Consider the following 12,865-nt stretch of genomic DNA (forward strand, 5'->3'; position numbering starts at 1 on the left):
GTAGTTTGCAAAGGACAGAGAGGACTAAAACCGAGGTCTTCTGACTCCATGCCATGAAAACACTGAGGTTCAAGGATGTTGGGAATCAGAGAGGGCAAAAAGCCCATCATGCTCTTTGACTTCTTAAATCCCTAAACCTCACGCTGGAAAGTGCCCATAACTCAAACCATTTCAGTACTCAGGACTCTTTTACCCAATCTGGGGCAATAATCTGTTGTTAAGCAAAGTGTCAGAACTTAGGACCCCAAACTCGGTCCTCCATTCTGTCTCCGTCTCTCGGCTTTGAATGCCCTTCCCACATTCTTCAGTTTGTAAATGCCTACTCAGCCTCGCAGAGCCAGATCTGACAATCAAGCCTAATGGTTGAGAAATGTGGGATCAGATAGGCCTGAATTTGAATCCAGCTAAGACTTTGTGCTTGCTGTTCCCTCCACCTGGAACTAATTTCCCCCACAACTTTGTATGTCTTGCTCAGTCCCTGAATGAAACAAGGGGGTTCCTTTGTGAATGAATTTCATTCTTTCTCTGTTCAAGTAGCACCTCCTTACTGGGCTTTCCCTAACAATGCTCCTTAAAATAGCTACCCTGACTCTCAATTCAGATTCTCTTCATCTCCTTATCCTGCCATATTTTTCATTATAGTGCATATAATTACCTGAAATTACACGTTGTTTTACATTTTAATAAGTGTGAAAAAAAACCAGACTGTATCTTCCACTATAATGTAAGCTTCCAGAGGACATTGATACATTCCGAATGCCTGAAACAGAGCCTATTATATGCTGAATGAATGAATTGATGGCTGAATGAGGGGTCAGCCTCACTCTTCTCATCTGTAAAAAGGGGTTTTATAAAACATACCTAATAAAATTGCTATCAAGCTGGGTGTGTGGCACACACCTGTAGTCCCAGTTACTTGGGAGGCTGAGGCAGGAGGACTGCTTGACCTCAGGAGTTTGAGACCAGCCTGGGCAACAAAGGGAGACCCTAATTTAAAAAAAAAATGCTACCAGTAGCATATGAGAAAAATACATAAAGCATTTAGTTCTCAATAAATGGCAGCTATCTTTGAAGTCTTACTCCCTCTGGCACAATTAACTCTATTTTTCTCCCTTCCAACAACCTTTCTTTTCTTAGCAACAGCACTTACATCATTAAATTATAATGTATACTTAAACGTCTTTTCCCTCTAGTTTCCTAGAGTCCCTTTAAAGGCAGAAACAGATTTTTTTTTTCTTTTTCTTTTTTGAGACAGAGTCTTGCTCTGTCGCCCAGGCTGGAGTGCATTGGCACAGTCTAGGCTCACTTCAACTTCCACCTCCCAGTTTCAAGCGATTCTCCTGCCTCAGCCTCCTGAGTAGCTTGGATTACAGGCCCACACCACCACACCTGGCTAATTTTTGTATTTTTAGTAGAGACAGGGTTTCACCATGTTGGCCAGGCTGGTCTCAAACCCCTGACCTCGTGATCCACCTGACTTGGCTTCCCAAAATGCTGGGATTACAGGCATGAGCCACCATGCCCAGCCCAGAAACAGAGATTTTTAAATCCTGTCTAAAAATCTAGCACTAGGGGCACAGTGTCTGACCTAGAGGATATTCCCTAAATATTAGAATGAATTAATGAGGTTCAAGGCAGTACACGGGGTATGGAAAGCAGTTTAGAAAGCAAGCGTAGAGTCTGATGCTCTTTGGCTCTCCAAGTTTGGCAATATTACCATTAAGAGAGAAGAGATCCCATGAAGACGGGGATCCAGTGGATCAATATTTGCCTGTAGATCATCCTCTTTATGGTTCATCTGAGCCATATTGAAATCACAGCCTGGCATGCCCCTTGCTGCTTCGTCTCTTCTACTGCTTCTTGCCAAAAAATATTGTGTGTTTAGAGATCATGTACCCATCTCAGTTTCAGCACAAGCCAAGCAGAATATTCAGGGGTGTTGACTAATGGCTGAGCAATAGGAAGAAATATAAGACTTGAAGCTGGTTCACATGAGGAAAGGTCTAAGAAACAAGGGAGCTGACATTCTGACCAGCTGGCAGGGAAAACAGGCCCCAGATTGTTCCCAGCAGCTTCACAGAACAACATAGGCTAAATAAAATTAAGCAGACCTGCCTAATAGTTCTAACTATTCATTAGAAGAAGAGTTGCTTTGGAGGTAGATGGTTCCCTCTCCAGAAGGTGAACAATTTCTCAGCAGGAAACCTGTGGAGGGGATTTCTGCAGGGACCATGGGCTAAACTTGGGGAATCATTGAGGTTTCCTCCAACCCTGAGATATCACTAAATCTGTTAGAATTTATTTATTTCTGAGAAAACAAAATGCAGATGACTAGGAGGACTTTCTCTTGGAGGAGATCCATGTCCCTTTTCATTTGTTATTCATTCATTCATTCAATTAACTTACCAATAATTGTTAATAATGTGTTGTGTGGTAGCCACTTTATGCTCCAGGTGGTAAAGACTGAAGGAGTCCTCAAGGAGGAAGGAAGGGAGTGCTAGAATTATGGTGGAGCTTTTTCAAACTACACCTATTTTTTACTCACTGCTTCCATTCTGATAAGTTTCCAACAGGGTCTCTGGCAGGCAGGGACGTCTATAGTTTTCCATACACACAATGTCAAGCCAGGAGATTCTGGCATAACCCACTTCCAGGAACTTAGGAATTTTTAGGAAGCAGACATGTAGAGGTCGAGAAAGTTCCCATGTGATTCTGTTAGCAAGTTCCTGACTTCCCTAACACTCTTGTTTTATAAAGGGAGGAAGACCTAAGATGTTCACAGATGCATAGGACATGGCATCCAACTTCTGGGATTTGGATGTGGTTGTATCATACAACAAGAGTGCTGGCCTTCGAGCCCTTCCATTAAAAACAATAATAAAAACAAGATTGGTATATTTTGAGTAATTGCTTTATGGAAGGAAAACATCTCTCTTTCATTACAGCTTGAACCTGCTTGTGTACTTTCATGAAACACTTATACAGAGAATGTATCTCCATTCTACAAATGACATGAAAGTTATTTTAGTTTTTTACTTTAGTCCTCATCTGTGACCTGCCCATTTCTTTCATTGCCTAAATTGCATGTTTTCAGATAGCCTCAGGAAAACTCCAGAAGTTGGGCTAAAAGCCCAAAAGCTAAGTGAGGCGCTTCCAGTCAGCTTTTCTGGGGAAAGGCCTTGAGCATTCCCAGGCCTAGGGATGTAGAAGGGAATGGGCCAGGAGGACATCAGGAATGGAGATGGGGGTACAAAGAAACCGAGTGCAGGATCCTGCAAGGGAGATTCTGGACTTAGCTTTACTGGTCCCTCTGTAGGGCTTTGCTCTAAATAAGGCATTAGAGATAAGTGATTTTATACTTTAAATGGGCCAAGATCCATAGAACCGTGGATCTTATAATTCCACTTTATTAAAAAAGAAAATGATCTCAGTTCATTTAATTATTAAATAGCTTATGCATTAATTTTTAGAGAAAGGATATATACATGTTATATATTTTTAAGTAACTCATTAACTTCTAATTGAATTCTGATAGTTGAGACTGTTATTGGCTTCCAGAAGAATGAGCAAAGCCCCTTTCCTCTCCTCCAACCAGCCCTTTCTTGATCCTTCTGTAAATGCTGATCTGATGGCTGAGTATCTACTACAGGGCTGTTTTCTAGAGGTGGTTTCAAAGGGGGTAGAGGTCATGGTATATAAGCATGGTTTCTCACTTTTCCTTTCCCCAAGACTGAGGAGTAAGAGAGTAGGTTCTCACAGCAGCCTCTCTCTGTCCCTCTCTCTCTCACACACTTTCTTTTTGCTTCTTCTTTCTCTCTCTTCTGATGTTCTGTGTTCTCATGGAACAGTTTCTGTCAGCTTGGAGCTACGCATTAATGGCAAACCTACCTTCTCTTGCTGTCTGTCACTCGTATTCCTTTCCTCTGGTGCTGACAAGCATGACTTTTCTCTCAATGCTGTGGTAAACACTGAGAATTAAATTCGGCCTTGCAGAATCACTAAATCAATGGGGAGCCTCTCTTCCCAGCTTCGCATTCAGTGATGTCACCTTGGTGGCTTAAGTTGGCCATGTATGGAATATTCCTACCATAGAAACCAGCAAACCCTGTCTATCAAAGCTGTTTTCTTCCTGAGAGCTAGGTCACCAGCAAGGTGATTGGTCTGCACTTAACCTCAAGTGTGCATGTGTGTGTGCGTGTGTGTGTGTGTGTGTGTGTGGTGGTGGTGGTGCAGGGGGGCTGGGAGAGGGTCCTTCCATTTCTGCTGCCAGGAAGTCATTTACTCCTTTTATTTTCTGGAGCCTAAACAAAAGAGACAGAAGCAGGTTGCATGGGCTGAGTGAAAAACAAGGTGAAGAGATGCTCAACTGATAAACGATCTTAATAGGAAGACTACATGACTAGTTGAGGAATCAGGTAGGTTTTTTATTTTTATTTTTCCCTTATGGGCTCACTTTTGTGATATAAAATTACCTCGAATGTCTTTTGACCTGTCTAGGACAGGCACTAAGATGGAAGTTTGAGTTCAGTTCATGACGGGTGAAGCTAAGGAACATGGAACTCCTGGGACAATTTACTTGCTCTCTTTCTGATCCCTTCTCACAATTTGTCTCCAGGGTAAAGTTATTTCTCCTGAAGTTTGGATATGCTTTCACTACTGAAAAGTGAGAACTATGTAAATCTGCATTTTCTCTCTCTACCTAGCTGCTAGGTAGCCCATAGAAAAAGTTTGCATGTAAACTCTGTAGCTTTTCATCATCAGAGATTCTTGTGTATCCCCGTTCATTTCTCATTTTATGCACTTGCTTTTTAACGAAAGCAAGCTCAAATTCACTAGGAAATTGGTAAGATATGACTCAGCCATCCATCACACTTAATTTTTTAAAGGCCTTGGTCTTACCCTAAAAAATGAAATGAAAAAATCTTCCGTATTCTACTTATTCTCTTTTCACTCCCCAAATAACATAAATATGACTATGTTTATAAGTAGATTATCTGCTCCATTCTTCATATTTGGAAAATGATACTCTTTGTCTTGCTTATTAGATTGTCAAGTTCTATATTGTGTGGATCAGATTTTTTTTTTTTTTTTTTTTTTTTTTGTGACGGTGTCTCACTCTGTTGCCCAGGCTAAAGTGCAGTGGCACGATCTCAGCTCTCTGCAACCTCCGCCTCCCGGGTCCAAGCAATTCTCCTGCCTCAGCCTCCTGAGTAGCTGGGACTACAGGCACAGGATACCACGCCTGGCTAACTTTTGTATTTTTAGAAAAGACAGAGTTTCACCATGTTGGCCAGGCTGGTCTTGAACTCTTGACCTCAGGTGATCCACCTGCCTTGGCCTCCCAAAGTGCTGGGATTACAGGTGTGAGCCACTGTGTCCGGTCATGGATCAGATTTAAATTTGATTATGTACAATGTTTACTAAAGTTTGGTGCTTGATAAATAAGAAAAAAACATGAGGTAGCTGCATTGACAGGAAATCTTTCCTGTGGAAGTGGTTACCTAGGCAGAGTATGTCTACCTCTATCAACTAGAATTCTTAAACGTCCTAGATAAATCCTCTACATGTCTTGTATTTAGTGCTATTAAACCAATATATCTTAATAACTTTAAAAACTTTTTTGTGTGTCTATGTTTTGAGCATTACATCTGAAATCTTACATAATAGTACCATTTCTAAGGCATTTTGCAACATTGTCCTAGTCCAGATGTCTGGTTCATTTTTCATAGTGTCTGACAGAGGAAAAACTTATAAACAACAGATCAATAACTCTTAGACTTGGTGTGTGTGAGAATTATGGGGGTTGCTTGCTAAAAATGCATATCTTCTAAGTACTCCTTGCTCCTACAGAATTATCAGAATTATAAGGGTGGAGCTTAAAACCTATATTTTAAGGTATCCGATTACTTCTTAGCTTGAGAATAGGTGTTTCTGGCTGACTGTAAAGGTTAAGCAGACACTCTCTCTAAAAATGGGTGAGAAATAAAGGTGATTATAAAACTCTGGGGAAGACTTGTAATGATTTCCTTTCAGATTTGCCAGGATTCATCATTTCAAATAATAGCTGAAGAAAGCAGGGACTCTGTATCTCTGTGAGTTAATAGCATATTTCCTAACTTATGTGCATCTATAGGTACCAATCTCATGATTGTGCCATCATTTTTGCCTCTCTTTCTCACTAGTCCGTGTCTCTGGGACAATGACTAAACCTTCATCTTCAGATCCTTAGTTCCTTGCAAAGTACCTATTTGTTATTTAACAAATCAATGAATATATTAACTTACTCATTTACTCTAGAATTATGTATTGAGCTCCTACCAAAGAATCAGGCACTGTTCTGGGTACTGCAGATATAGTGGTGAATAACACAACTAACTGAGCAAGCAAAATCCTCATCTCCAGGGCTATTTCTTCAGAATAAAATGCAATCATAGTATTGTCTTTCTGTGTCTCTGAGGATTTGGAGGATTACTAAGCTGACATTTAGGGAATGACTCAAGATTTTTTTAAGAAAGGAAAAATAAAAAGACAACACAAAGATGATTGCTCTACAAGCCTGAGATAAAAGATCAAATTTTATATGATTGCATTGTTCTTTCAGTCTTTGTAAAAATAAGTTTGCCTAAGAAGAGAACAATTTAGGATATCTCTGCTGCCAGTAAATGAACTTGGACTATATCAAGCTGATGAAGCATTATGCCAACAATGCACTGATGATAACTGATTTGATACTTCATTTTCTGCTGGCAGAGTTTACTCTTAAGGCATATAATAAGTCCTACCTGACCTCTTGCTCTTCACTGGTCAGACCCAATCCAAATGTCTGATGGATGTCAGAGCAGGAATTGCTGTCTTCTAGCAACCTAGGATGTAGTCAGGATAGGAACCACACTTCAGTTCATAGCACTCAACAAATCAGTGTTTTTCCCCTATATCCTGACTTAGGGGTGACAAAACATTGTACTTACCCAACTTTCTGAAACCGCTTCTCCAGGTTGTTCCAAACATACCTGATTTTCTGCACGTGGATGCATCGCAGCTATGATTACAAATGTGATAGAACAGGTGTCATTCACAACATAAAGCTCATTGGGAGAGGGGAATGATGTTCAATGCAGGATGCAGATCCCCTTGTGGGTCTCACTTTCTTTCTTTCTTCCTTTCTTTTTTTATTTTTATTTTTATTTTTTGAGACAGGGTCTCACTCTGTCACCCAGGTTGGAGTACAGTGGCGTGATGACCACTCACTGTAGCCTTGACCTCCCAGGCTCAATCAATCCTCCTGCCTCAACCTCCTGAGTAGCTGGGACTACAGGCAAGCACCACCACATTCAGCTAATTTTTTATTTTTATTTTTTTAATAGAGATAAGGTTTTGCCATGTTTCCCAGGCTGGTCTCAAACTCCTGGGCTCAAGGGATCCGCCCACATTGGCCTCCCAAAAGTGCTGGGATTACAGACGTGAACCACCATGCCCAGCCAGTCTCACTTTCTTTGATACATAGCTGTCATTCCCATTCCAAAAGTGTGATATTCGGAACTTTCATTTAATGAACAGTTATTTTATGCTTTCTCTGCAAACATGCATAACACCATACTCTTCAAGTAACTTACTTTTAATTCTGGCTTTATCAAGGCTTGGTTTATGACAGACTGGCAGTCAGCCACCAGGGATTCTTCCCACTTCTTGCTTACAGGAAACTTCAGTGTGGATAAGTAGAGGCAGAATACCTTCTTCCTCATATATCTTTGAAATTCGTCCTGGAAAAGACAATCCAGTTCATGAAATTCTCAAGTGTTATTCAATAAGGTGCTCAATCAATCAAATACCTACCAAGTGCTAAACAAGTGCTTTTCAAAGTTTGGTACAAAACTTTGACCCAAACAAGCGCATCAGCTTTATCTCAGAACTTACTAGAAATGCAAATTCTCAGCCCCACTTCAGACCTACTGAATTAAAAACTCTGGGTGGGGCCAGCGTCCTTGTTTCAATGAGCCCTCCAGATGATTCTGATATGCACTAAAATTTGATAAGCACTGTGCTAGAAAATAAAAAGACAGATAATACTTTTCAGGAAAGCTTTCCATCCAGAAAATAGTTTCTAGCTATATTAAAGTGACATCTAGGTGTTTAAAATGTGTAATATCCTCCAAAATACGTATTTTTGAAAAACTGAATGACCATTCCCATGTTATGGGTCTCTGAAAGCTGTAACACTGACAGCCACTGCTCATGTAATGGCTAAGAGCACTCCCTGTTAGTCTGATGTGGTCGAAATTTCCCCAAGCTGAAGCAGAGGAAATGCTCTTCCTTCCTGGGTCAAAATGAGAGATAGCAAATGGATTGCAGAGATAATTTTGCCATCTCCTGTTTTGATCTATGGAAACTCTTTAAATAGAGGAAATCTACCTTCTGAAATATAATACCAGCCACTGAGTTGTGCCACGGAGGCAATACAGAAGACACGATCATGGCATTTGAAATAGAAAACAGCAGGACACGCACCGTTGTCCTCAGCAAAACGGTGTCTGCTTCTTGCAAGGGGCATGGGATGCAGTTGGCCCACACTCTCCACTGGGGTCTCCAGTAGAACACCAGCAGAAGGCCCCCACAGGTCAGCACGGATGCAACAAGGCAGAGGGCTTTCCGTACATTGTGGTCCCGGTAACCAAACACCTCCTGGAGAATAAATTTAAAAGATCACTCTATTTTTCTTTTTTTCACATAAACATATTATTTTCTTTCAATAAACCAAACTTTAGATGAAGGAATGTTGGTTGGGAGAGAAATCTGGTTATAGGTGGTTAAATCAAGTTGACTGCTTGCAGCTGTCCGCTGATCAAATCAAAAAAGGACTTATTTTACTACCTTGGTATATGGAACTAAAACATTAAACAGAAAGAGTATGGAAAGGGAAGATTTATTTGCTTCTATATATTCATAGGAGTCACCTCAGATTTTTATAAAATACTTCATGTTTTGAGGCAGATTTATTTTCTTTAGGCACTAGGTATTTTAAACATTGTTAATACGAATTTATTGTAGGAAGATGATAAAATTATGACAGATGTGATCTATACTCATACATCTAGCTTTATCCATTCAGCTTTGTCTTATAATAACATGATTGAGGATGATTGAAAGTATGAATAAATGTACTATTTTCTAAAACAGTATGATGATATAAATTAAGGAATTACTTGTGTACATGAGAGACTTTCAAAAAGCAGCTTATCTTTATTTACCCTGATAATAGTATGCTAAAATATTTGGACTTTTACTAGTAGGTTAGTCAATATTTGTCATAAACTGAATAAAGATTTGAGATTTGATTCTAGAAGGAAAAATTGCCAAACAATAGATTTGCTTATTCAAGGCCAATTTCTAGTTCCCAACTTCTACAGTGACGTTTCATAGCATTGTTTTTTAAATTTGAAAAACTAAATTTTCAGTGCATTTTGAAGCCCCTGAGGGAGGCTGATTATGAATATCTCTACTATACTATTATTTTAGGTTCTGCTGTTGTTTTTGTGCTTTTTAAAAATATGACTGAACTCTGAATTTTCAGGTCCAGATCACAGGACTATAATGTCAAGAAACTTAGTTTTTACTAAGTGTCTAGAGCACTTTTGATGAGGGAATATCCTGCATTTTATGCCAGTTTAGATCATGCTATAAAACATCTCTTGGCTTAAGATTTTTTCCACTGACCCTCAGCACTATCATCCACCTGAGAAAAAAGTTCATTAAGTTCAGTGAGGCAGCCACTCTATTTTGAGATTATTCAAATAAAGTTTAAGTTAGAAATATGCATTCACCCTGCTTTTAAACATATTTTCTATTGGTTCTCCTCTTTTTCTGTTCCCTCTGATTCTATAAACCTGCTTTAGTTTTATTTGTGAATTATAGTTTTATTAGGACCAAATAAAATGTATATGCCACTTTACATATTATGTCATAAATATACATTCTTTTACCAAGAGTTATTTACAGGGGCTTACTGCCAAAGTCAAAGTGTGTGCAAAAATAGAAGCAGGACACTTTGGAATTTTAGTCTAGCTTGTAGATGAAATGAGCTCATTCATAAATAACTTTCTCTTTTTCTGTTTATTTGTATACAGTAATGGCAATGAAAATCATAATTCTGGTACCGCTTCAGTTCTCTTCTATACAACGTTTTTAAACTAAAAAACAAACTCACAATGCTAGAAAGACTGAAATGAAAGCACTACAGCTATATAGTGCTAATAGCCTTGTGAACTGGAATAATTTTTTAGGAAAAGTAAGGTGGCAAATTGTATCAAGAATTGTAAAGATATGTCTACTCTTTGAATCAGTAATTCTTCATTTGAAAATATGCCCTAGTGAACTCCCATTCACAATTGCTTCAAAGAGAATAAAATACCTAGGAATCCAACTTACAAGGGATGTGAAGGACCTCTTCAAGGAGAACTACAAACCACTGCTCAATGAAATAAAAGAGGATACAAACAAATGCAAGAACATTCCATGCTCATGGGTAGGAAGAATCAATATCGTGAAAATGGCCATACTGCCCAAGGTAATTTATAGATTCAATGCCATCCCCATCAAGCTACCAGTGAAATAATATCTAAATGAGAAAGTTTTGCATATACAATGTTCAGTGCAGCATTATCTGTAATAGCAAAATCACTGGGAAAACCAAATGATAGCTAACGGTTCAGTAAGTTGTGAAACATCAAAAAATGGACTACGGTAGAGACCTTAAAAACAAAATATATGATGCTAATGTAGAAACCTGGAGCATACCGTGACATAATTTTAAATGGAGAAAAGAACAAAGAACAAGTAGAATAAATGGAAAACAAGTAGCAACATTATGAAATTTAACCCAACTATATTAGTAATTACATTAAATGCATATGGCCTTAATGCTATGATTAAAAGCAAAGATTATTAGACTAGATAATAAAAGATCTATTGTATGCTATTTACAAGAGACACACTTTAAACATAAAGAAGTGGATAGGTTAAAAAGGAAAAGAAGGGGAAAATATACCATGCAAAAAGTAGAAGAAAGCTGATATCACTGTATTACTATCTCACAAATTATATTTCTTTAAGGATAGTTAAGGAAAAAATACTATGAGAGAAAAGGAAGGATGTTTCATAAGCTAAAAGATCAATTCAACAGGAGGACATAACAATCCCAAATTTTTGCACATCTAAAAAACATAGTTTTAAAAATTATAAAGAAAAATTGATAGAATTTAAGTCTACTCTCATCATTGGAGATTTTAGCCCCCCCAATCTCAATAACCAACAGAATAAGCAGACAAAACATTCAGTATGAATACAGGAAGTCTGAACAACTCCACTAGCTACATTGATCTAATTGACAAATACAGAAAATTACAGCCAACAACTGCAGAATTCAAATATTTTTCAAGTACACATAAAATACTTACCTAAATTGAGCACATTCTCAGACATAAAGTCTGATGACATTATAATTAAACTAGAAATTAAAAACAGAATAACTTAAAAATTCCCAAATATTTGGAAAGTAAACAACATATTTTGAAATAACACATGTAAGTCAAATAAAAAATTACAATAAATATTAGGAAATCATTCAAACTGAAAGAAAATGAAAATTGAGAAATAAAAATTCATGGAATGCAATTAAGACAATCCTTACATAGAAATTTACAGCTTTAGATGCTATCTTAGTAAAGAAAAAAAGTTTGAAATCAATAAACTAAGCTTCCAACTCAAGAAGTTATAGGGAAAAAAAAGCAAATTAAACCCCCAAAAAGTAAGGAAAAAATTATAAAGATGAGTGCAGAAACAAGACAGAAAGTAGAAATACAACAAAGAAAAACAGCAAACCCAAATTGGTACCCTGAAAAGATTAATAACATTGATAAACTCATCAATAAATATGAATATTTTATATTTATTACAGAAAATTAATGTGCAATTTAAAAGCTCCCTGCAAAGAAATCGTCAAGCCCAGAGAACTTGTGATTCCTTTGAAATATTTAAGATCGAAATGACACTATTCTTTTACAAACCTCTTTATAAACAGAAGAGATGAAAATTCTCCCAATTTGTTTTATGAAGCCAGCATACTCAGACACCAAACTCTGATAAATATGTTGCAAGCAAGGAAAATTGCAGGCTAAGCCCTGTCATGAACATAGATAAAATAATTCTGAAATAGATTATCTAACTAAATCAGTGATATATTAAAAGTTTAGTACATCACTACCAAATAATGTTTGTCCTAGAAATGCAAGGATTTAAAAATCAGTCAATGTACTTTGCCATTCCATGCACTTTGATATTCAGAAGGAAAGTCAGAAGGCCATCTCAATAGACAGAGAAAAAGACTTGTACAATTCTACACCAATACATGATTTCAAAAATTCTCAACAACTTAAAAATAGATGAGAACATCTTTAAGCAACATCATGTGTAATGACGAAATAGTGAATATTTTCCCACTTAAGTTACAACCAAAATGAGATTGTCAACGATCACTACTAATATTTATCACTATAGTACTAGAAGTCTTAACTAGTGCAATGCAAGAAATAGAGAAAGAAAGAAAGAAAGAGGGAAGGGAAGGGGAGGGGAGGGGAAGGGGAGGGGAGGGGGAAGGGAGGGGAGGGGAGGGGGAAGGGAGGGGAGGGGAGGGGGAAGGGAGGGGAGGGGAGGGGGAAGGGAGGGGAGGGGAGGGGGAAGGGAGGGGAGGGGAGGGGAATAACAATTGAAAACAAGAACTAAATTCTATGTGTAGATAATGTGGAAAAATATCCAAAAGAATATACGAAGTATAAGAGTTAATAAGTGAATTTATTCAGATTGCTGGATACCA

General features: G+C 38.0%; 1 protein-coding gene across 1 annotated transcript in view; it reads right to left on the reverse strand.

The window, feature by feature from the left end:
• The window catches only part of ATP13A5 (ATPase 13A5), a 104,015-nt gene that overhangs the window by 80,522 nt on the left and 10,628 nt on the right, over positions 1 to 12,865 (reverse strand). The window contains exons 2-5 of the mRNA XM_002814426.5: positions 8,506 to 8,679; positions 7,614 to 7,760; positions 6,969 to 7,039; positions 6,783 to 6,863 (exon numbers count right to left, since the gene is read on the reverse strand). Of these exons, the coding sequence (XP_002814472.2) occupies positions 6,783 to 6,863; positions 6,969 to 7,039; positions 7,614 to 7,760; positions 8,506 to 8,679 (473 nt within the window). The remainder of the gene's footprint in view (positions 1 to 6,782; positions 6,864 to 6,968; positions 7,040 to 7,613; positions 7,761 to 8,505; positions 8,680 to 12,865) is intronic.

This window comes from Pongo abelii, chromosome 2, assembly GCF_028885655.2.
Source record: "Pongo abelii isolate AG06213 chromosome 2, NHGRI_mPonAbe1-v2.0_pri, whole genome shotgun sequence".
NCBI classification, from domain to species: Eukaryota; Metazoa; Chordata; class Mammalia; order Primates; family Hominidae; genus Pongo; species Pongo abelii.